The sequence below is a fragment of the Aureobasidium subglaciale genome (assembly GCF_000721755.1).
Source record: "Aureobasidium subglaciale EXF-2481 unplaced genomic scaffold scaffold_27, whole genome shotgun sequence".
NCBI lineage: Eukaryota > Fungi > Ascomycota > Dothideomycetes > Dothideales > Saccotheciaceae > Aureobasidium > Aureobasidium subglaciale.
The window spans coordinates 1-20,522 of NW_013566968.1; the positions used below are offsets into that span (position 1 = coordinate 1).

General features: G+C 51.6%; 9 protein-coding genes across 9 annotated transcripts; 5 read left to right on the forward strand and 4 right to left on the reverse strand.

The window, feature by feature from the left end:
* Positions 1-66: 66 nt before the first annotated feature.
* Positions 67-549, reverse strand: AUEXF2481DRAFT_32806 (uncharacterized protein; the record flags this gene model as incomplete). The annotated part of the gene is made up of 4 exons (XM_013484678.1): positions 67-162; positions 202-222; positions 244-375; positions 451-549. Coding segments are annotated over 4 exons (348 nt in total), but the record flags the coding sequence as incomplete, so codon positions are not given.
* A 607-nt stretch (positions 550-1,156) lies between these two features.
* Positions 1,157-4,687, reverse strand: AUEXF2481DRAFT_8294 (uncharacterized protein; the record flags this gene model as incomplete). The annotated part of the gene is made up of 5 exons (XM_013484656.1): positions 1,157-3,797; positions 3,848-4,076; positions 4,128-4,221; positions 4,272-4,435; positions 4,489-4,687. 5 exons carry the CDS (start codon positions 4,685-4,687, stop codon positions 1,157-1,159), a joined length of 3,327 nt encoding a protein of 1,108 aa, XP_013340110.1.
* A 1,239-nt stretch (positions 4,688-5,926) lies between these two features.
* Positions 5,927-6,980, forward strand: AUEXF2481DRAFT_43800 (uncharacterized protein). The gene is made up of 2 exons (XM_013484691.1): positions 5,927-6,344; positions 6,409-6,980. The coding sequence occupies exons 1-2, from the start codon at positions 6,244-6,246 to the stop codon at positions 6,608-6,610; spliced, it is 303 nt and encodes a 100-aa protein (XP_013340145.1). The 5' UTR covers positions 5,927-6,243; the 3' UTR covers positions 6,611-6,980.
* Positions 6,981-7,149: 169 nt separating this feature from the next.
* Positions 7,150-9,597, forward strand: AUEXF2481DRAFT_43803 (uncharacterized protein). The gene is made up of 3 exons (XM_013484692.1): positions 7,150-7,593; positions 7,656-7,812; positions 7,871-9,597. The coding sequence occupies exons 1-3, from the start codon at positions 7,538-7,540 to the stop codon at positions 9,419-9,421; spliced, it is 1,764 nt and encodes a 587-aa protein (XP_013340146.1). The 5' UTR covers positions 7,150-7,537; the 3' UTR covers positions 9,422-9,597.
* A 663-nt stretch (positions 9,598-10,260) lies between these two features.
* AUEXF2481DRAFT_58697 (uncharacterized protein) lies at positions 10,261-10,869 on the forward strand (the record flags this gene model as incomplete). Its single annotated transcript, XM_013484719.1, has 1 exon — positions 10,261-10,869. A coding segment is annotated over one exon (609 nt), but the record flags the coding sequence as incomplete, so codon positions are not given.
* Positions 10,870-11,388: 519 nt separating this feature from the next.
* On the forward strand, positions 11,389-12,486 carry AUEXF2481DRAFT_8298 (uncharacterized protein; the record flags this gene model as incomplete). The annotated part of the gene is made up of 1 exon (XM_013484657.1): positions 11,389-12,486. One exon carries the CDS (start codon positions 11,389-11,391, stop codon positions 12,484-12,486), a length of 1,098 nt encoding a protein of 365 aa, XP_013340111.1.
* Positions 12,487-13,041: 555 nt separating this feature from the next.
* AUEXF2481DRAFT_82904 (uncharacterized protein) lies at positions 13,042-14,955 on the reverse strand (the record flags this gene model as incomplete). The annotated part of the gene is made up of 1 exon (XM_013484738.1): positions 13,042-14,955. One exon carries the CDS (start codon positions 14,953-14,955, stop codon positions 13,042-13,044), a length of 1,914 nt encoding a protein of 637 aa, XP_013340192.1.
* A 1,972-nt stretch (positions 14,956-16,927) lies between these two features.
* Positions 16,928-18,999, forward strand: AUEXF2481DRAFT_48204 (uncharacterized protein; the record flags this gene model as incomplete). The annotated part of the gene is made up of 6 exons (XM_013484713.1): positions 16,928-17,062; positions 17,138-17,344; positions 17,415-17,624; positions 17,677-17,741; positions 17,791-18,431; positions 18,485-18,999. The coding sequence occupies 6 exons, from the start codon at positions 16,928-16,930 to the stop codon at positions 18,997-18,999; spliced, it is 1,773 nt and encodes a 590-aa protein (XP_013340167.1).
* A 257-nt stretch (positions 19,000-19,256) lies between these two features.
* On the reverse strand, positions 19,257-20,509 carry AUEXF2481DRAFT_8301 (uncharacterized protein; the record flags this gene model as incomplete). Its single annotated transcript, XM_013484658.1, has 2 exons — positions 19,257-20,417; positions 20,471-20,509. The coding sequence occupies 2 exons, from the start codon at positions 20,507-20,509 to the stop codon at positions 19,257-19,259; spliced, it is 1,200 nt and encodes a 399-aa protein (XP_013340112.1).
* Positions 20,510-20,522: the final 13 nt, after the last annotated feature.

Below are 20,522 nucleotides of genomic sequence, written 5' to 3' on the forward strand. Positions count from 1 at the left end.
GAGAGAGAGAGAGAGAGAGAGAGAGAGAGAGAGAGAGAGAGAGAGAGAGAGAGGGAGAGGCCTTACAAAATCTATGAGTTGTTGATCGAGGTAGGCTATACAATCCCAGAGGACGTTGCCGTGAGGTGTTTGGAGGAGGAGGGCGCGTTGTCCTATACCGAGCTGAAGAGGTGTTAGTCGCGGTTCGTCGACAAAACATACGTGCAATTTTCTCCTGTCTCTCTGTAAAAACAATATAGATACCTTTGGCTCAGCCCAGATGGACCAAATACGCTTGTCATGCTCATCTTGCTTCCACTTGGTCTCGTGTTTTCCAGCTTCAGCCTTCAAACTCGTCCATGCTTGTCCAGTGGCAGGGATATATTGTCTCGGATCCTGACAAGAACATGTGTGAGTTCGAATTCTTCTTGAAAATTGGTATGGGCATATAGTGTCCATGGAACTGCTTACATCACATATTCTGCAGTGACCGGAAGGTGGATTGTCTGCAGGTGTGTCGAACTGTGTACCACAGGTCGGACATAGCAATAAGTCTGCGCCTTCAAGCATGGTTGATATAGTGTTTGGATCTTATGCGTTGATGAGCGTATCAATAGTCGTAATGTTTCAGCCAGACAAGTACTTCTGGCTGTGATGACATGATCATGAAGCAGGATCTACCCCACTCACACCCACCCCACCTTCCACCAAAAGTGGGGTTGGTATAAATAAGCGTCACTCCATAGTTCACGCATGAATCAATTAAGATCTGCAGTAGAGGCAGTTTTCTCATTCAATGCTGATCCCGCTAGTTTACAATTATATCTCGCCGTCCTTGCAACGCTTGATCGAATCTTGGAGGATACGTAGCAACATGTACAGAATTTGACCCCTTTGAGAACAGAAAAGAAGGGAAGAAAGACAAGATATGGAGAAAGTGCAGATTGGTATCGCGAGCAGGAGCAAAACTAGAAGGAAAGAGGAGGAGAAAGACAAAAAGAAAAGCCTTGAGGTTGGGGACCCAAGGTGCTTTCGTCATGAAGAAAGTTCCGTAGTCGTATTGAGGGTATTGTGTTCATCGATGGCATTAGAATATGGTTCGTGTCAGACGTCTGCCACAATCTGACGGTGGGTCGTGACAGCCAGGAAGGAAAAGTGATTGGAGAAATCAGGGATCCTAGGGACGAGGGTTGCTTGTAGGGCCCTGCTCGAGATTACCGGTAAGATGGGCAACACGAGCTTTAATTCGAGCCACGCGGTCGTCTATTGTCTCTTCACCACTGGTATCTCCTTCATCCTCCGTGTTGGTAGTAATATGAGATGGGCGGCGAGAAATCTGGTCCTCACTCACTCTCGGCCCTCGTTCGACCCGTTCGGCGGCATTCTTTCTGATTTGGGCCCATCGGTCATAGCCGTTCGCGACTGGCTGAGCAGTTTCATAGACCGAGTCGGATCCCAATTGACCATTGCCGTTCTCAGACATGGGTGTCTCCATAGGTGTTTCGGGGAACGCACCAGGCGCGTTCAGGTGTCCAGCTTCCAGGTCTGCTTTGTGGGCCTCTTCTTGTGTCAAGTGTGAATCAACAGACTCTCGAGGTGTCCAGGCCGGGGCGTCTGAGAGTGGTCCCTGATCAAATCTTTGAAATCCTTCGTCGGCATTGCTCATATGTTCCGAGTGCATAGGTGAGACCAAGTTGTCATCTACTTCCATATGTTGTTGCGAGAAAGTGGGCTCTAAGGAGCTGACTGCCGGAGGACTTTGCTCTGAGGGTGGCGCTACTAGACTGTCTGCCACGGCACGACGAGGGAATAGTGGTTCGGTGATTGGTGCCGCGGGCTGAGTTGGAGAAGTTGGCGTGTTAGACTTCTTGCGAAGTAGCGAGAGCTTTCTTCCGAGGCTCGTCTCTGAAGGTGGAGCCAAGCTGGTCATCGAAGCCGATGGCTGCTGACCGGTAAAGTCGCGCTTACCATCGTCGTTTCTGTGACCTCTACTAAACATCCTCTTGAAGCCATTGGGACGCTTGTTCTCATGAGCCATGATTTCGGGACTGAACTTGTTTGCTTTGGCCTCCCAAGCCTGTCTTGCAGCTTTCACACCGGTGAGCTCTGTGTTGGCAGGTCTTTGTGTCTCCGCAGAAGGTCTGAATGCCGGGTGATTGTGGACATTGTTAGTACGATCAGGGACCGGCTTTCTTCCTACTTGAGTGACCTTGGACGCAATAGACGGCATTGTGGGCATTTCTGTAGCATCGTGTATCACTGGCTTTTCCGAGATAATGGAAGCACTCAGCGATTGAGGTTCGGCGTTGTTAGTGGAAGTCTGCGGAGCGGGAATAGTTTCCGTGCTTGCGTTTGGCTGATCCGGAGTCTTTGGGGCCTGGCGCTCAACGACGGAAGGCGAGCGGGTTCGCGCACGAGGAGCTGGTAATGGTTTGTTGGACCCTTGTGCTTCTGTGAGTGCGGCAGCGTCGACAGAAGCATTGTCAGGAACATGTAGTTCCACTGGCTCCCCTTTACCAGCGAAGTTATCGCCCAGATATTGCTTACGCGTCGCTTCCTTGTCGAAACTATGAGCCCACTTCATGGCCGGTGCCGCTTCGCTCGTGAGGCCCAAGGTCATGACACTGTTGGTCTTCATCGAGGAAGCATCATCATGCCGTCCACGTCGCTGACCGTTTGGCGTCCCATCAGCCTTTACGTGCTGCCGGACAAGAGTAGCAGCCGCAGCCCTAATTCTTGCTTGCTGGTCGGGTGACATGCTGGATTGGTTTGGCGTTGTCGATATATCTCTTTGCTGCGACATAGGGCTGTCGTGTCCCTTCAATGGTAGAGTGGCGGACTTTCTGCGACTTTGTTTGCCTCTCCGGCTGAAGCCAAAGCGTGATTTTTTCTCGGCAATGTAGGCACCCTCTTCAGGTTCAGGGGCAGCACTCTGGATCTGTTCTTCTAGCAAGATCCAACGGCCTTGAAGTATACCAGTCTCGACAAGCGCACATCGGCCAAAGGCAGCCTTTCTCGCAGCAGTTTCTTCGGTGGCGAGACTCATCATCCAGACCCACCAAAAGCAGTCATCGAGGTCGAACTTTGTGATACTAGCTAGTTCACCAGGATTGACATCCTCTTCTTGATAACCATTGGAGGATTTTGGAGGTCCGCTATTGATAGGAGGTAACATCTTCTCGGGGGGCATCAGTGCTCGTATGGGCGTTGGCTTCACATTAGTGCCTTCATCGATGAATCCTGAGTTCAGGAAATCGGCCCATGAAGGCGTTGTCGGACGTCCGCCGTCATTGGCACGAGAACGAGGCGTGGACCTCAGTCCTGATGATCTTGGCTCCAGGCTTGGTGAGATTCCGTCGTCTTCAATCGATGAGAACCCGAAGTCCTGAAAGTGCGACCAAGACTCGTCCGGTTTGTGCTTGAGACTGTCTAGACCAATGCTCATGTTACTTTGAGATCGCACGGCGATTGACTGGTTCGCTGCAGTAATACACTGAAGTACACGTCTACATTCTTCAGTCAAGGCTTCTGACGGATCCGAGTATTCGGAGAACATCTGTAGATCCTCGTCCCGATACTCAAAGTTGCTGGCTCTGCGGAGTAGAGCGAATGGTCCAGGAGATACAACATCAACAAGCATAACAACTTTTGGCGTCTGCTTTTGCATTAACGCGGGTAATTCGGGAGGGTACTCTGTTTGAGCCAATAATGCTTGTATGGATCGTGGTAGGCCATTGATTCCTGTGAATCCATCTAGAGCTTCTGGGTTTAGTGACCGGAGGTAGCCGAAGAAGAGATGACTAGACGCATCTGCAGACCTATCAATAGTTAGCAGAGGACTGGGGGATAAAAAGAGGAACATGTTTACATCAGCCATGTTCGATAGGCGACTTCAAAGCCTTTTGGGTTGTGTGGTTGCTCGAACGCCCACCAGCCGGCCATGCGAGAGAGTTGCATGCCACCAAATCCGTTGGTCTTGCCATGAGCAGCGATCGCGGTCAAGAGGTCAAAGAAACTGTAAATGATGGTTTTTCGAGCGTCCGAGTCGACGCCTAAAGGAATGAAGGTGTGGAAGGCATTTCTGGCCATGTTCGAATCTATGGCCGTGGTCAGTATTCGCAACATTTCCTCAGGCGGGTCATACAAACCACGTTCGCCTAGAGTGAAGCCGTGATAAACCGGCCAGCTTACGACACCTCCCGGTATACGAGCCCAGCACCATTTGAGAACGCTGCATAGAATCTGGATTTTGCATTAGCCAATATCGCGGCTGCAAGACCGAGCAAACTCACGGCTGGGTCGGTAAGGACAAGCTCTCTGCGAAGGCTCGAGCCATTATAATTTCTCGTGCCATCGCGATTGCCCTTGAAGAAGTTGTTGATGAATGTCTTTGCGGCCACGGTATTGGTGTCCGGTCTGAATGGCAAGAGGAGGAATGGCGTATCCAAAGCCTCGGCTACAAACGTCTAATCAGCAATTGCGGTCCATGACGCCATGGGAGCTGCATACCTCTGGATTTGAGAATCAGAGTGCACACTTGTATGAGTTCCTCGACATCTTCTGGATCGATCACCGTGCTGTTCCATGTCGACACGAATCTAGGCTTCGCCAGAGGCATGTGGCCTTGGCTGCTATCGACTTGTTCCACTTTGTGTTTTGCGCCTGCCTTTGCATCCTTGCTCTTGAAGACCTTTGAAAGGAAAGCCATGGCGGCGAGGGCCACAAGATGTGGGCTTATCGGTCAAAGATAATAACAGGTGGATATGCGATGGATAAAGTATGGGCATGTGTTGTTGGATTCGAGGTAGCTGGAAGAGCAATTGAAGGTGTCAGTCCATGTGTTTCCAAGCAAAGAGGTTGCGCTTCTGCGCAATGGTTGTTTCGACAGAGAGGAGAAAGAGAGAGAGAAGAGAGAAAGGAGAGAGACAAGGTGCGCTGGCATTGAATCATGGGACAGGGCAGTACCTTTGAGTAAATTATTAAATGAGTGAAACCTTGTATTCCAATATACCCAGGCGCGTCCTGCCGGCGGTCGATCCTGTTTTCCGCGAAAGCCACCCGGGCTGAAACTGTATGAACTGCCAAACTCGAGTCGAAGAAGGAGAGTGGGGAAATCATGGACATGGGCGAGCTGGCCTAATGAATGGCTACAATTCACTCTGCAGCCCAGCAGTTACCTGCAGCAACACACAGTAGTTGATTCCCGCGGCCTGCTAGCCGAAACCACCTTGTTGGTTGTCTTCCCCCTCCATCTTGTTCTATCCGATAACATCGTGCATCACCGACTGATTGATGTCCCTGTTCCCTGACATCCCGCCATGTCGCCAGCGGTAATGTCTGCCCTGTGACCGGACGCTATAAAAGCTGCCAGCACATCATTGGCGATCAATACAGCACACCTGCTTCTGCGACCCTCGTCGTAATCGGACGCCCCTGGTCCCTGGATGCGCTCCCAGCCGCGAGTCCGCGACTCGCGCGCCGCAAGACAAGTGTTTCTGAGACACTTTCTTTATAGCAATTAAACTCTTGCGACCAAGGGTGAGCTAAACAAAACTGCTTATCCATCTCTAACGCCTTCCCGCAACCTAGTCTTGAGCAATGACCAAGCAGTGCAAGCACGTGAAATGCCAATGCGCTTCTGCTCGTTCTGCAGATTGCAAGGTGCTATCCCCTATATTGCTGTAGGGCACAAGCCATCTTAGCCATTGGTTGCATAATCGAGTATCATTTCTATACAAACAAACATCAGTAGCAGTGGACTTTCGAGCTTCGTTGTCAGTTGGCATGCGAATGTGATGCAGCATCATCTTTTCCATGGCTACGTCATGACATTATGGTTTAATGACGCTGCTAGACTCAAGCTACCACAATTGCATCAAATAGCATTGTGTCCGTTCAATAATGCCTCCATTTCATCTATATCATCTTCAGACAGTAAAGTTCCAACGTACAACACAGCTCCATTCTCAACCGACATAAGGACCAATCGATTGATCGAAACTCGGTAATTGCTATCAAAATGGTACGACCCTTCTCACTGTATGGGTACTTGTGTTTTGCCTACAGACACGCCAGCACCAATGATCTCACGTGAAGATCTGTAACGCGATGTGGAGAAGAGGCAATGCTGACTGTATCCCCAGGTCAAAGACAACGACACAGTCATCAAGTGAGTACACACCATGTTTAGCTTGCCAACACCAACTTGGCCATGTGCACGTAGAGGGCTGAGATGAATCTAGGGAGTTCAATGAGCTCGTCAACATGAGCCCAGATCAGTTGAAGGAGTGGCTTGGTGATGAGGAATCTGCTGGTGCAGGTTGGTCCAAGGACGATGGCTCGGGTGAGACCGTCGGCCACGAGAGGTCAGTACAGATTGATGAAGACCAGGATTTGTTCTCCAATAGGATGTGTGCTTATACCTTGTAGCGGCCGTAAGATCATCGAGATCTTGGAGAAGAACCCAAACAAAGAGCCCAGCAAGTACGACGAAGAGGATATCAGCCACATGCGCAAAGTTGTGGCGTACAACAAGCGCCATCTGGCTCAAGAAGGAAAGGCAAAGCAGGACCCGGAAAGCAAGAGTGCTAAGTCTCTGAAAAACTGGGGCCATGACCCTCAGCAGTCCTAGATAGGTAGCATAGCCGCGTTATGGTGATGTAGGAATTTGACTTCACTTCTTTTGAATCGAGGAATACTGTGCTGTCGTGGATACATTGGCTGACAGAAGGACCGCCAGCCCTTCTTGGACATGGTCGGACAAGTAGAAACGCCCAACATAGAGTTTCGGAGCTGGTCGTTATGTGTTTGATGTCCGACGTGTCTGGGTGGAAACGTCGACAGGGCTCATGTACGGAATGTGCAGGCAAAGGTTGACAGACAGCAAGAGCAGACCGACATTATTGAGCTTGAGTAGTGGACGTCCCGCCCTTGCACATGTTGCAGCAAAGCGCGGTCAGTTCTGACAGCACACCAAGCGCTAAGGGCAACACAGAGCCGGCAAGCCGCATTCTGGATAGCATGAGCATGGCCGAATTGGGGGCGGTAGATGGCAGGTATTTGACAAAAGGGTTGGCCAGGTCGTGCCACGAGGCTCGTTTCATGCCAAAGGAAGGATCAACGATGAACGGACCCAGACGTTTCGCTTTGCTGGGTTCCAATAATAGGAGCATCCCGCCCGCATGGCTCAAGCTGACGGTTCTGCCTTTTTCGCATTTGATCTGACGCAGGACACCACTCTTATCACGCGTTGACTCGCAGCTTGCTCTGCGCAGCGTTACGAGGGAGCTCCAGCAAAGACGACACGACCTGCATACACGACATACACTGCATACACTGCATACACTGCATACATTGCATACATTGCATGTCCAGCAGGCGGCAACGAGACGCTACCAGCATACGAGAGCCAAAAGCCAGCCAAGGCGTCAGACAGCCATCCATTTCTTGCGCGTCCTGGAAACACCCTGTCGCATGAAAGTTGAAACTGCGCTCTTGTACCTTTTCCCTTTTCGCTATCCACGCTCTCGACGCGCGCAAGGCCCATCTCGACTCCACCATGGGTCGCAGAAAGATTGAGATCCGTCCCATCAAGGACGATAGAAATCGCTCCGTGTATGGATGACCGCCTCTCTTCTATTTTAATCCCGTCAATGCTAACGGCTTTTTTGTGGCAGCACCTTCTTGAAGCGTAAAGGCGGCTTGTTCAAGAAGGCTTACGAGCTGAGCGTACTCTGTTCCGTCGACGTCGCTGTCATCATCTTCGGTACCAACAAGAAGCTCTACGAGTTCTCGTCTGGCGACATCCACGAGACCGTTACCCGCTTTCAATATGTACGCGCCGACCTCCCACTTGCCATCAAACTTGCGACAGAGCGCTGACCTGACTTAGTATGGCGGTGCACACGAACACAAAGGACCAGCCGACTTCCAGGGCAAGGGTGTCGCCGGTGACGATGACGAAGAAGGTGACGAGGAGCCTGTCGAACAGCACGAGTCGCACTCACCACCAGATGCATCCATGATCCAGCATCCCCTCCAGCACCAGCCCGGTCTCCAGCACATGAGGAACGTCACGCCTTCTGCATCGCCGCCAATTCCCAATGGCGCTATGCCCGCATTTCCACAGCGCATGGCCACTCCGCAGCCGCCCAATGGCTCTCGTCCTTCCTCTCGCGTCTCCCACTTCCGCCGTACAAGCTCCAACCTAGTGCCTCAGCAACAACACATGGGCACTCCGTCGCAAGGACCTCCTCCCCAGCCTACATACGCATATTCTCCCAATCCTCCGTACCACCCTCCACCTCCGAATGCCATCATGCAGCGACCCACCCCACAAGGCTTCAACGTCCATCCTCCGCAATACTACGCCGCCTATCCTCCGCCTACTCAACAACAAATGCAAGTCGCTGCTCAGCAGGCTTATATGCAAGAACAGAGAAGACAATCGTCCGTTCCTCCACACTTCATGAGCCAGGTTCATCCAGGTGCGCAGCAACACATGGGCCAACCGCAGCAACACTATCCACAAAATCAATCACATAGTGCACAACCTTCTCCTCAACCCAACCAGAATGCCTTCCAAAGCCCTCCGATGCCTCAACCAAGACCTCTACCAGCCCATGCTAGATCGCATAGCATATTCACACCCATTGACGACAGTCGCTCGCTTCTCGCTCAGCATTGGGGTGGAAGCGCTTCCAACTACAGAGAACCAGTCATTAAAACAGAAGGTCCACGCTCACACTCGGTCGATGTGTCTTCGGCGCCACGCCAACGAATGGAGGAATTACCTTTAGAACCGCCCGAGCCAGCGGCGACATCAGCACCACAAGCACAAGCCACGTCAAACCCTACCATGCAAGCACCTCCTCCAGGACCTCCACAACGCACAGCGTCATTCTCATCAATACCTGGACCTATAAGACCAGGCGGAGCGGCTGCCGAAGCCAAACGCCCACGATTGAAGGTGCAGATCCCGAGTGAGCAGTCAGATGCGGGCAGTGCGACAGCAGATTCCTCGCCTAAGGATGGTGGTACAGCGACGGCAACGCCATTGCGCGTGGGTCAAGGGGTAGTCCTTCCACCTCCTTCGCCATCCACAAATGCTGTTCTCTCGGCCGGTGCATCTGGCCCACCCAATCCATTCGCACGACCGGCCCCGCCAATCAGTACAAACTCGCAGCTGAATCGTGAAAGAGACCATATAGAAACGCCTCTATCAGCATTACCAAGTCGAGTCATGGATGGAAACCATCTTTTACCCAGCCCTTCGTCGTTCTGGCCTGATGCCTGGTTCGGACGGGATAATAATATGATGCCGAGTCCACTAAACTTCCAAACGCCGGTTGTGTTGAGTGGGCCAGGATTCAGGGAAGAAGATGAGAAGAAAAGAAAGGCCGAAGAAGAAGCAGGAGGCGGTGGAAAGAGGGCGAAAGAATAGAGGGATTGTTGTTTAATGATTTCAGTCGAGAAAGAGGCCCAAAATAGTTACGAGTACAGCAAGTTATGGGTAGGATGTCTGAGCAGGAGAATTTGCAGAGAGCATATTCCCGAGATATGGGCGCATCATCAGGTAGTGACAGGACTTATAACACAGCATTTAGTACTTGTAGGAAACGAATTAATACGCGTACCAGCACAGACTAGGTTCTGAACATGATTTAGACATGTGCAATACGGAGGTGAATACGGCAGAATAATGAGTGGACGAGTCATGGCGTATACTCTTCGGTCATAGGTGGGGCAGGGTAATAATGGGATTCGGACTTGAGCACCCTTGGCTCAGCCATGGCGGACGATTACTTGATGCGCATGACGTCCGACTCTCTTACTTCATCTTTACTCGATTCACCACGACCAACACCACCATGGCATACAATCGAGGATATTCGGGCAATCCAGACGCCCTCCCAGCGTATGAAAGCGCCCATTCCCAAGCAGCGCATTCCCGGCACGGCTGATTGCTATCCTAGACACGCCGAACCCGAGCAGGCAGCGGCCATGCTGTCGCAACATCCTCAAAGACAGTCCTCGTCCGCCAGTTACCACAACAAACCACAACCACCACCGCCCCAACAGTCTCAGTCGTACTCGCGCCCGCCTGGCCATCAGTCTCCCGCCATGGGTTCCGCGCCGCAGCGCTACGACAACTACCCACCACCTCAGCAGCAACAGCAGCAACCGCAACGATACGGCAGCGGATACGGCCCTCCACCAAACGCCGCCCCAGGCAGCGCCCCTCCGCCTCGCGACTCGTTCGCTTCACCCCCACCGCCGTCCAACTACGGCCAAGGCCCTCGACCGTCAGGCTACCACAATCGCCCTCCAATCCCTCAAGCCCAACGTCCACCTACCGTTGCGCCTCCTCAGAACCCTGACCCTAACAGTCGTGAGGCACTATGGCCACTGTTTGTTGCCGTAGACAAGGATCGCAATGGCCAGCTGAGCGAGTCCTCTTTGCGCAGCGCCCTGGTCAACGGTGACTACACGGCCTTTGATGCCCACACTGTGCGCATGATGATCCGCATGTTTGACACGGATCGCAGCGGCACCATCAACTTTGACGAGTTCTGCGGTCTGTGGGGTTTCCTGGCTGCCTGGCGCAATCTGTTTGATCGCTTTGACGTGGACCGCTCAGGTAACATCAGCTTCCAAGAGTTTGCCGATGCTCTTGTCGCATTTGGCTACCGTCTAAGTCCCCAGTTCGTCCAACTGCTGTTCAATACCTTCGCCAGGACAACCCGCGGCAGGGGTGATGATGCGTATAGCGGTGGACGCGAGAAGACACTCAGCTTTGATCTCTTCGTGCAAGCGTGCATCAGCTTGAAGCGCATGACGGATGTCTTTAAGAAATACGATGACGACCGTGATGGATACATTACCCTTTCTTTGTAAGTTTGCTTCGTTTCCTGACCCCTACCTGGCAGCAGGCTAACAACGGCACAGCGAGGAGTTCCTCACAGGTGCGCAAAGCCTTTTCCTCTTCAACTCCATATCCCCCGTAACCGACAATGGCCTATACTGAAACCTTTTGGAAGAAATCCTACGACAGCGATGAATGCCCTTGATGCGTTTGAATCAGTAACGTTCGGGAGATGAGCCGTGGACACGGCCACGGAGAGGCAAGAGAGCTTGTTTTTCTTGAACTTTTCTCATCAGGTAGTATATTATGATACCCCTATACTTTGCCAATGAAAAATCGAATTCTGAATGAAGGAGAAAGGCATGCAATGTTGAAGAGGGAAAGCGCCAGAGTAGTGGACCCTGCTTTCATGTGATTCATGTCAAACAAGCCAAACAGGGCGGACTTTCGGCGAAAAAGTCGCTGGTTGCCGCAGCTTTAGGAATTTCTCAAAAGTCGAAAGCACTGCAATTGTTCACCATAATTTCACAATTTCGACGGCAACCATGGATACAAGCCTAGTTTCAATATTGCCTGGTCTCACCAGCTCTCTGGAATCAGCCATTCCCGCGCTGCCCACAACCGATTCGATTCTCCCTCCGGCAAACGGCATCACCCTTCTGGACGCAAAGAACGAGCTGTTCCTCTCATATCTGCAAACTCTGGCTCTGCGCAACCTGGCCGTCATTCGTAGCGCCAAAGATGGAAAGAATGTCGCTGCCGACTTTGACAACCAACTCGTGAGAGATCTGGTCAAGCACCGCGTCTTCCTCGAGAAGGGTGTGCGCCCACTGGAAGACAGACTCAAGTACCAAATCGACAAGGTCGTCCGCGCCGCCGAAGACGAAGCCCGTGGAGTCGTTCAAAAAGCCGCCGTCGCCAAACAATCCGCCGCCAATAGCAAAGCCGACGCTGAAGACGACGAAAACTCCTCGGACGAAGACGCCTCAGATTCGGCCTCTGAAGCGGACTCTGACGATGGTCTCGCCTTCCGTCCCAATCCCAGCGCCCTTACCCGCCCTTCGGAAGCAAACGACACCGCAGCATCCTCCAGACACCAAGACGCCTCCACCGACGGCATCTACAGACCCCCTCGCATAAACGCAACGACCATGCCCGCACCGCCTTCGCCTCGCCGCGAAAAGGGCGACCGCAAAGCCATGCGCAGCAACACAATCGACGAATTCGTCGCCGACGAACTCAGCGGTGCCCCTACAGCCCAACCCTCCATCGGAAGCACCATCACTGCAGGCGGCCGCCGTGACAAGTCTGCCCGTGAACGCAAAGCAGAAGCCGAACGTACCGCATACGAAGAAAGTAATCTGGTGCGTCTACCTGCATTGGGCAAAAAGGAAAAGGCAAAGCAAAACGGAAACAAGCGTGGTGGCTTTGGTGGTGAAGAGTGGGATTTGTTGGGTCAGGGTATTGGACGAATTGATAGGTTGACCAAGAAGGGTGAGAGGACTGGTGCCGGTGGCGTGGGTGGTGCGTTGGAGAGGAGTAGAAAGAGAAAGAATGATGATGATGGCGGTAGAGGTGGTGCTGGCGGTGATATCGGTAGAGAGTTTGAGCGCAGGAAGAAGAGAGCTATGCGTAGAAACTAGGCATTACGAATGTCCTTCTCTCGATCGCAAGATCCTACGAAAATGCATAGACGCATCTTCTGGAAACACTATCAATCTACTGTGTGTGCTATGAGCAGAGATTCGTTGACATCAGACACTGTCAGCATTGTGTCGCAAGAGCACAACTCAAAGGCACCTGACAAGATGTGCGCAATTTCCGCATGGCCTACTCAGCGACTCTATCTTTACAGTTCGTCCATAGCTCATCTTCACATCAAGATATGGTACTCTCGATATCCAGCCAGGGTGGTCCCCTCACCAACAACCTAAGTTGAGATCACAATGTTGGCCTCAGTTCCAGGCGATATCTCAAGATCATGGGCAAATAATGTTTATCCTAAGCTAAATACCAGGAATACTACATCAATGCCATGGTCTTTTCTCACTCCTCTTTTTTCATTCCTCGCTGATAAAAGTACACTTCCTCTCCACACGTTCTCGACGAGTCTCGCTTCACTGACCCATCCAGACCGATCGAGGTGCTTCGTGATTTTCCTTTCTTATCGTACAATGTCATGATCCCGCGCAGATTACCTAGTTCTGCTGGGCATCAAGATCGGCGACCGCTCTGCTCATGACGCCAACATCAAAATCGTAGTCATTGTGATCTTCAACATCCACGATCGAGAGTCCCAAGTCTGCTCTACCCAGGCCGTTCATCATGTCGGAGCGACGCATGGGCGAGATTTGGGCGTTATTGAGGTACTGTGATCCAACACCCGTGGAGCTGAGGCCAGATCCGGCTGCAGCTGGGCTTTTGTGTTGAAGGATCTTTGACATTCTTCCATTTGCCATGTTACTGTGAGGCGTTAAGGGGCCGTTATGTCCTCTGCTTGCACTTTCTTGGGCACGATTGATCATAGCCATGTTGTTAGAGGATGAGTCGAGCGAAGCAGCTGGGGTCTGGTTCTTGAGCCACTGAGGAGCGGGTTTGGAGAGCGATTGGGCTTCAGAGGGGTCCATATACGCCCAACTGGTGTCGGTTCCACGTACCTGCTGTTGCCCGTTGCCATGACCGGAAGTCCATCTATCGTGCTCATCAGATTTTTTGTGGATAAATCCGTCAAAGGCTGCCATAGTTTGACGTTTCTCAAGACGTGGATTGCGGAGAGGAGATGTTGCTGTGCGTTTTTTTTTCCAACATGGATTTTGAGCAGGAGTCGGCTCGGCGTCCATATCGTCCTCTGCCACTCCTTCCTCGCCTTGCCATTCGTCATCAACGCTCATATTGTCCTCTCCATCGTCCTCACGACCAGTATACCCATTATTCTCTCGAGGGTTCTTCTTGCTGCTTACGGCTCTGGAGACTCTTGTGAATTCAGGTTCCACATGAAGTTCAGACTCGTCTTTCGCAGATTTTTCAGGTGACGAGGTAGGTGACTCAGCATAACTGACTCGCTGCTTGACACGTCCGCTACGGCGAGTTCCCGAGGATGGTTGGGTTTGGGCAGGATGCTCCTTTTTATTCGTGCCTCTTGCCGATCGGCGCTTAGGCGCTGAGTCTTGCTCATTTGTGGCAGGACTACCCAAGTAGTCAATTTCGGAACTGTAGAAGGCTGACCCCCCGGTCCCCTCGAGACCAGGTGTGATGTGTTTGATTTTGGGGGCCTTTGGAGGTCGCCCACGTCTCTTCTTAGGTGGTGAGGGACTGGGATCGACAATCGTCACTCGGTCTGTAAAGGAGAACGCTGAGGCTAAAGAAGGAGGACCACCAACCTCCTGGGCCAGGAGCTCTGATCTCCTTGCGCTCGGTTGGGCCGAGGGGATGGCATTCGTAGCAGGTCGGCAAGGAGTGGCAGAGTTGTCACCATGTTCCCAGATGCCCGAGTCCGCACGCTTGAGCATGCCTCTCACAAAGGCCTCCTTGGATTTCGAGTTGGCTTGTGGCGAGGCCAACAAGGGAGACTGCTGTGTCTGTGTGTTGACGAATTGCTGCACTCTACGCATCTTTGCTGCATAGATAGCCCGGGCTTGCTTGATCATCGTGGCAGTACGATCAATCGCAGCTTGTTGCTTTTCCTTTGTCTGGCTGATACCGTCCAGAATGCGTTGACGCCGGGCCCCCTTGTCAGCGAAAGTTCGTCTTAGTGCCTCATAGTCTTCGTGCATACTAAGAGCCCTCTTTCTGACATCTGGTGCCAAAGTGCCCCAGGCTTTCTTATAATCCTCGAGAACTTCAAGATTTCGCTTGAGAGGGTCCAAGCGATTCTCGAGATCCAGAAGATCGTCCTCGCATGCTATGAGCAAGCTCGCACCATTCTCTGCCCAATCGGCAGTGACTTCATCCTCTTTGCAGTAATCGCCGCCACACAGCTCGAATGAGGCAGTCTTCTGGATGTGGTACCGATCACAGAATGGCACTGCGGTAGCTAATATGTCAACATTGCATCTGCCGATGGAGGCACTCTTGTGACCACAAACATGTGAGGTGTATCGATGATAACACATGGTGTCGACGAAGTCGTGGAAGGGGTGATGTAGTAAGGCTTTCAACAAGTAGTGTTGTTGTGATCTGAGATGTCACGATCGTGGATTCGCGTGAAAGATGTCAACGCGCGTTGGAGAAAGCATGTACAAAAAGAACAGATGCAGTAGGCGCCAGATGATCCGTCGAGAAGAGTTCGTTTCGTCGAGGATTGCTTCGCCGAGGAGTGTTTTGTCGAGATGTGTTTCGTTAAGAAGTGCTTCGTCGAGAGGTGTTCGCCGAGAAGGATTGCTCAAAAAGCAGGTATGACAGGGGCGATCCTAAGAAGGTTGAATAGCCTTTGTTGAGGAAAGGTCAATACACATCGAGCAAAGATGTCAAGTGACCCGTCAAAACTCGGAGGCAAACGCAAGTGAAGTTGTCTACCGACACAAGTGAAGTGAAGATGGCAAGAGCAAGAGTAGTTCGCCGGCGCACAATTGTAGGTGGCAGGTGCACGACGAATATGCCTAGCAAGAACGATGTACAGGAAGATGGATTATTGTTGAGTCGGGGAGGTAGACGCAGAGAGAGTAGGTAGCATCGAGTCGTGAAGTGAACAAGACAGGTGAGTATTGGGTACGGAGGGACTGAATCGAGTAGGCGTGGTAGGTAGGTACGCTTCGAGTCGTCAAGCTGGCTCCCGAGTGGCGCTGAGCAGCATTTCACGCCAGATAGAAGAAGTAGGAGCCCCAGGTGTAAACAAGAAGCAGGCGCGAGTCGCGAGCGTCAGTGAGTACAGGCTGGGCAGTAGGTCAATGACCAGCAAATACCGAAGTGGTCTTTCCAGCTTGATTGTGGCAACGACGTCTTTGCTCCTTTCTCAACCGAATAGATGATTATATGCAACCGACAAGCATACAGTGTCGTCAATCTCAATTCAGCCGGCTGATCTTGCGACCAGTTCCTTTGATCTTTCCTGAGCCGCTATACATAGGTGATCAGAGCTCAGGGAGACCTTCAATGACATTCATTGCTTGAGCGGTATGCTGATCCAGAGTTTTGAATGCCTCTCAAGGACTACTTCCCGGCATACAGCGTTCCTAGCAATCACATTCTCTTTGTCGAGAGCCACATCGAATCATGCTTACAACGGGTCTTTCGACCATCGGCGCATAAGATGTTCTTGTTGCATGATACGTTGTCTTCAAAATCAGCGAGTCCGTTCGTCGACTTATAGTGATACCTTGTAGCCTTCTATCAGCACACGGCGACGATGTCGATCTACTCATCCGCCAGCCGCATCGAACTTTATGACGCCAGGTGCGCTCAACATTCTTCAGTAGTTTTGCTGGCCCAGCACCACTTGTAAAGATCCGGCTGTAGCAGTACACTTCTTTGCTAGATGAGCGGTCGGCTGCGATCATATACTCATCTCGACTCGAGATCGCCGGGCAGTCTGAGTCGTGGTTATGACCGTATGCAGCAACGGGATGAGCGTTGTGTCGATTCACAGATTTACGAAGCTTCCTCGATCGAAGAGCGATGTCATGATTGTCATTCTTCCAGAAGAGCAGACCCCACGTTCCACCAAAACCTTGCCAAAGTGTGGAGAGCTGTAGCCAAGAACTTTGACAGATTTGATGAAATCAAAGCCTCCAAACCTGTTAGAACGTATGGTAAGATCTGTACGTCTGTAACCACTCACAATGATTCGCATGCTAAGTAAGTCTCTGAGTCTGTACCCTCGCCGAGGGTCCTCGTGCGACGAAATTCCTGACGGCTGACAGGAAGATCTTCATCGGACATGTCGGCCGAGATGCACGGAGATCGAGACGGCTTTTGGATTGTTGGCCGAGATGCCGTACTCGTAGAGGGGGCGGCGCGTTTACGCCATTTTGCATCCTCTGGAATACAAAATCAAAGAGTCATGCAGCCCTGTTTCCTTGTCAGTTTTTCGACTTCTTGTATTCCTGGTTACTCTCCTGGTTAACACTCTATCATCTCTGTGCCATCATGAGCGACACAGCGCGACAAACAGAAATCCCGCGGGAAGAAGCCGCTGCAGAGGCTGGACCTGGAGCCGCAAACACGAATGCTGTTCCGGCCAACCAACTCACGGAAGATATCGAAAATAATAGTACTTCTTCAGTATCTACGAAGCATGATGATGCTCACCCGCAAGAAAGGCCGCAACTTGAGAGGAAGGACTCTACGCCATTGGAGGAACGATCAAAGGGAAAGATTGCGTTGATTATGACCGCACTGGGCATGGCTGTATTCCTTGCTGCTCTTGATGTCACAATCATCACTACCGCTTTGCCGACGATTTCGTCCTATTTCAATTCAACAGCTGGATATACGTGGATTGGATCGGCATACCTCCTAGGCAATGCTTCGAGCACGCCGCTTTGGGGCAAGGTCTCTGATATAGTGAGTGTTCCTTGGGTTGACCCAGACATAAGAGGTACTGGGAACTTTACAAGCTAACAATTTATTCTAGTTTGGACGCAAGCCTATCTTGATGGCTGCGAACGTACTGTTCCTCATAGGCTCTCTGGTAGCTGCTCTTGCAAACAGTATCGGGATGCTCATTACTGCTCGCGCCATTCAGGGCGTTGGTGGAGGTGGCCTGGTCACCCTCGTCAACATCTGCATCGGAGATCTATTTTCGATGAGACGCAGAGGAGCCTTCTACGGAATCGTGGGCGGTGTAAGAGAACACAGTTGTCAATTAAGAAAGACTGTGCTAATTGTGGTGTTAGGTATGGGCATTAGCTTCAGCTGTCGGGCCCCTCCTCGGAGGCGTCTTCACAGAGAAGGTCTCATGGTAAGACAATTTGAACGGCTGCTTGCTCTCAAGCACTAACGTTGAACAGGAGATGGTGTTTCTACATTAATCTGCCCCTCGATGGTGCAGCGTTAGTTATCATCTTTTTCTTCCTGGATCTGAAAACGCCGAAGACTCCTCTTTGGGAGGGTCTGAAAGCGATCGACTGGGTAGGAGCCCTCCTCGTCATTGGTGCCGTACTCATGTTCCTTTTTGGTCTGGAATACGGTGGTGTCTCCCACCCCTGGAACTCTGCGACCGTTCTTTGCCTCATTATTATCGGAGTCTTCACCATGTGTCTTTTCTTCCTCTACGAGGCGAAGGTCGCCAAATCACCAGTCATGCCGCTTCGCCTTTTCCACAATTGGAGTAACATTGCTGTCCTTGGTGTTTGCGCCATCCACGGAATGGTCTTCATTTCGGCTTCATACTACTTACCTTTGTATTTCCAGCTTGCTCGGGGAGCTACACCTATCTTGTCGGGTGTCTACATTTTGCCTCAGGCTCTGTCTCTATCCTTCGCTTCTATGGCAACTGGCATCTTCATTCGTAAGACAGGTCAATACCTGCCCACAATCTGGTTCGGAATGGTCTTTTTGGTGCTAGGTTTCGGTCTATTCGTCGACTTTGACCGTAACAGTAGTTGGGCAAAACTCATCATCTTCCAGATCATTGCAGGAATAGGAATTGGTGATTACAGTCTCGTTGAACGACTCAAATATTGAAGCTAATACAGTGGCTAGGCCCTAACTTCCAAGCTCCCCTGATCGCCCTACAAACGAATGTCCAACCCAGAGACATCGCCACAGCCACAGCCACCTTTGGTTTCGTCCGCCAAATCTTCACATCCATCTCCGTCGTCATCGGCCAAGTCGTATACCAGAACCAGATGGAAACAAAGACCGCCACCCTAGTAGCAGCACTCGGCCCGGAAGCCGCATCGAAATTGACAGGCGGAGGCGCAGGCGCCAACGTTGGACTTGTCGACAGTCTTCCCCCAGATCAAAAGCGGATAGCTCAGACCGCATTCGCACAGAGCTTGCATCCCATGTGGATCATGTATGTGTGTTTTGCGGCTCTTGGATTGATTGTGAGTTTCTTCATCCAGAAGAAGGAGCTCAGCAAGAAGCATACGGAGACAAAGACGGGGCTTGAGGTACAGCGTGCGAATGCCGTGGAGCAGGCGCAAGAAGATGCTGATAGAAAAGCCGCCAAGGAGGAGAGAAAGCTGCATGATCCCGAGAAGGGTGAAGCATAAGAGTTGCCAACGGTGGTGTTGTTCTTCTTGCATTTCTGGCGCATGCCTTTGATACCACAGCGGTCGGCATGGCGGTAAATGTAGCATGTCTTCTTTTCAACATGAAGCCAGCATACTCTCCATTCATTCATAGACTTTGTTTAATCTACCACTTTCACCTCACATCGACTCAGAGTTGCTCTTTCCATTTCTGGATGGTTTCAGCTTTACCACAGTTCAGTATCTGGGTATTGTCGCTCCTTCCATCCGTCCATTGTCTAAACAAGCGTTTTGACTCTTTCCTCCAACTCTTTGACCCAAACTTCTACAGCAGCACTGTTCTCTAACATGCCACTCTCAGCTCTAGCAACGGCTTCTTCCACCTTTTTGAGACCGTCTCGCCATTCTCGTATCTCCTTGTCTGCTTCGTCCTGCCGCCTCTCAATATCGTCTAGTGTTTGGCTCGCTGCAACGGCATTGGCGTGTAATGTACGCAAAGATCGTAAACGAGTCAGAAGTGGCGGTAGTGTTGGACTGAGCGATGTCAAGGTGGGCAAAAGAGCGTAGAGCGCGCGGAGTTTTGCCATGTCTTCTGGAGAACGTGTTTCATGCGAGCCATCAGATGTGGTAGTAGAATTTGCTTGCTGTTGTTGCTGGAGCTTTTGGGCCAGTGTGTCGATGTGTGATTGTGAGGATGAAGAGGTCAGGAGAGCTAATTGGCGATCTAGCAATGAGATGGTGGGTATGATTGGAGTGAAAGTCGAGGTGGTGGTGGAGGCTTCGGGAGTGTCGAGGGATGTGATGCCGAGCTGACGTTCGAGGAGTGCGAGACGAGCATCAAAGTCTGCGACCTTATTCAACGCTTGTGTGTCGGCTATTTCTTTGGCCGCTTCTTCGGTGCGGGTGGGTTTTGGTATCACGACAGCTTCTGCTTTCGCGGTGGTCGAGGTTGCCAGTTGTTTACTCAGCCTTGACTGAGCAGACTGCGATTGGCGCATACCATGCAACGCTGTGCTCAAGTGCGCCAATTGCGCGGCCATGTCCTCCTCCTCAGGGAGTGCCTGTGTTTCGTCCGACCCGCTTTTCCTCTTGTCCAGCTCATTCTGCACTTCCTGCACCTCCCTGTTCAGTCGCGCCAGCTTCCTCTGCAAGCTCTCATTCTCATCCTCGCTGTCGTAGTCCTTGCCGTCTTGGCCTTGCTCTCTGTTGCTCACAACATAGGCCCTCCTTTTGCTGCTCACGCGGTCGGAAAAGTCCGTCTCACGTGCATCGACCCGCGATGATTGAAATTGTGAACGCGCTTCATCTGGTTGTAATTTTGTCCGGCTGATGCTGGGGTTTGCTTCTGTATCCGAGGTTTCTGACCAAGCTGTTGACGTCGGTAATGTAGATGCGTCGTCTGTTAAATCCGGTGTCTCGTACGTGTCTGGGGACTCGTCCTTTATCACTTGTTAGTCTGTGAATAATGCGACGCTTTGTTGATGTTGTTTACCAGGTCAGGTAGAGCAGCATATTTGCGCACTTGCGCCATTTTACGGCCAGGT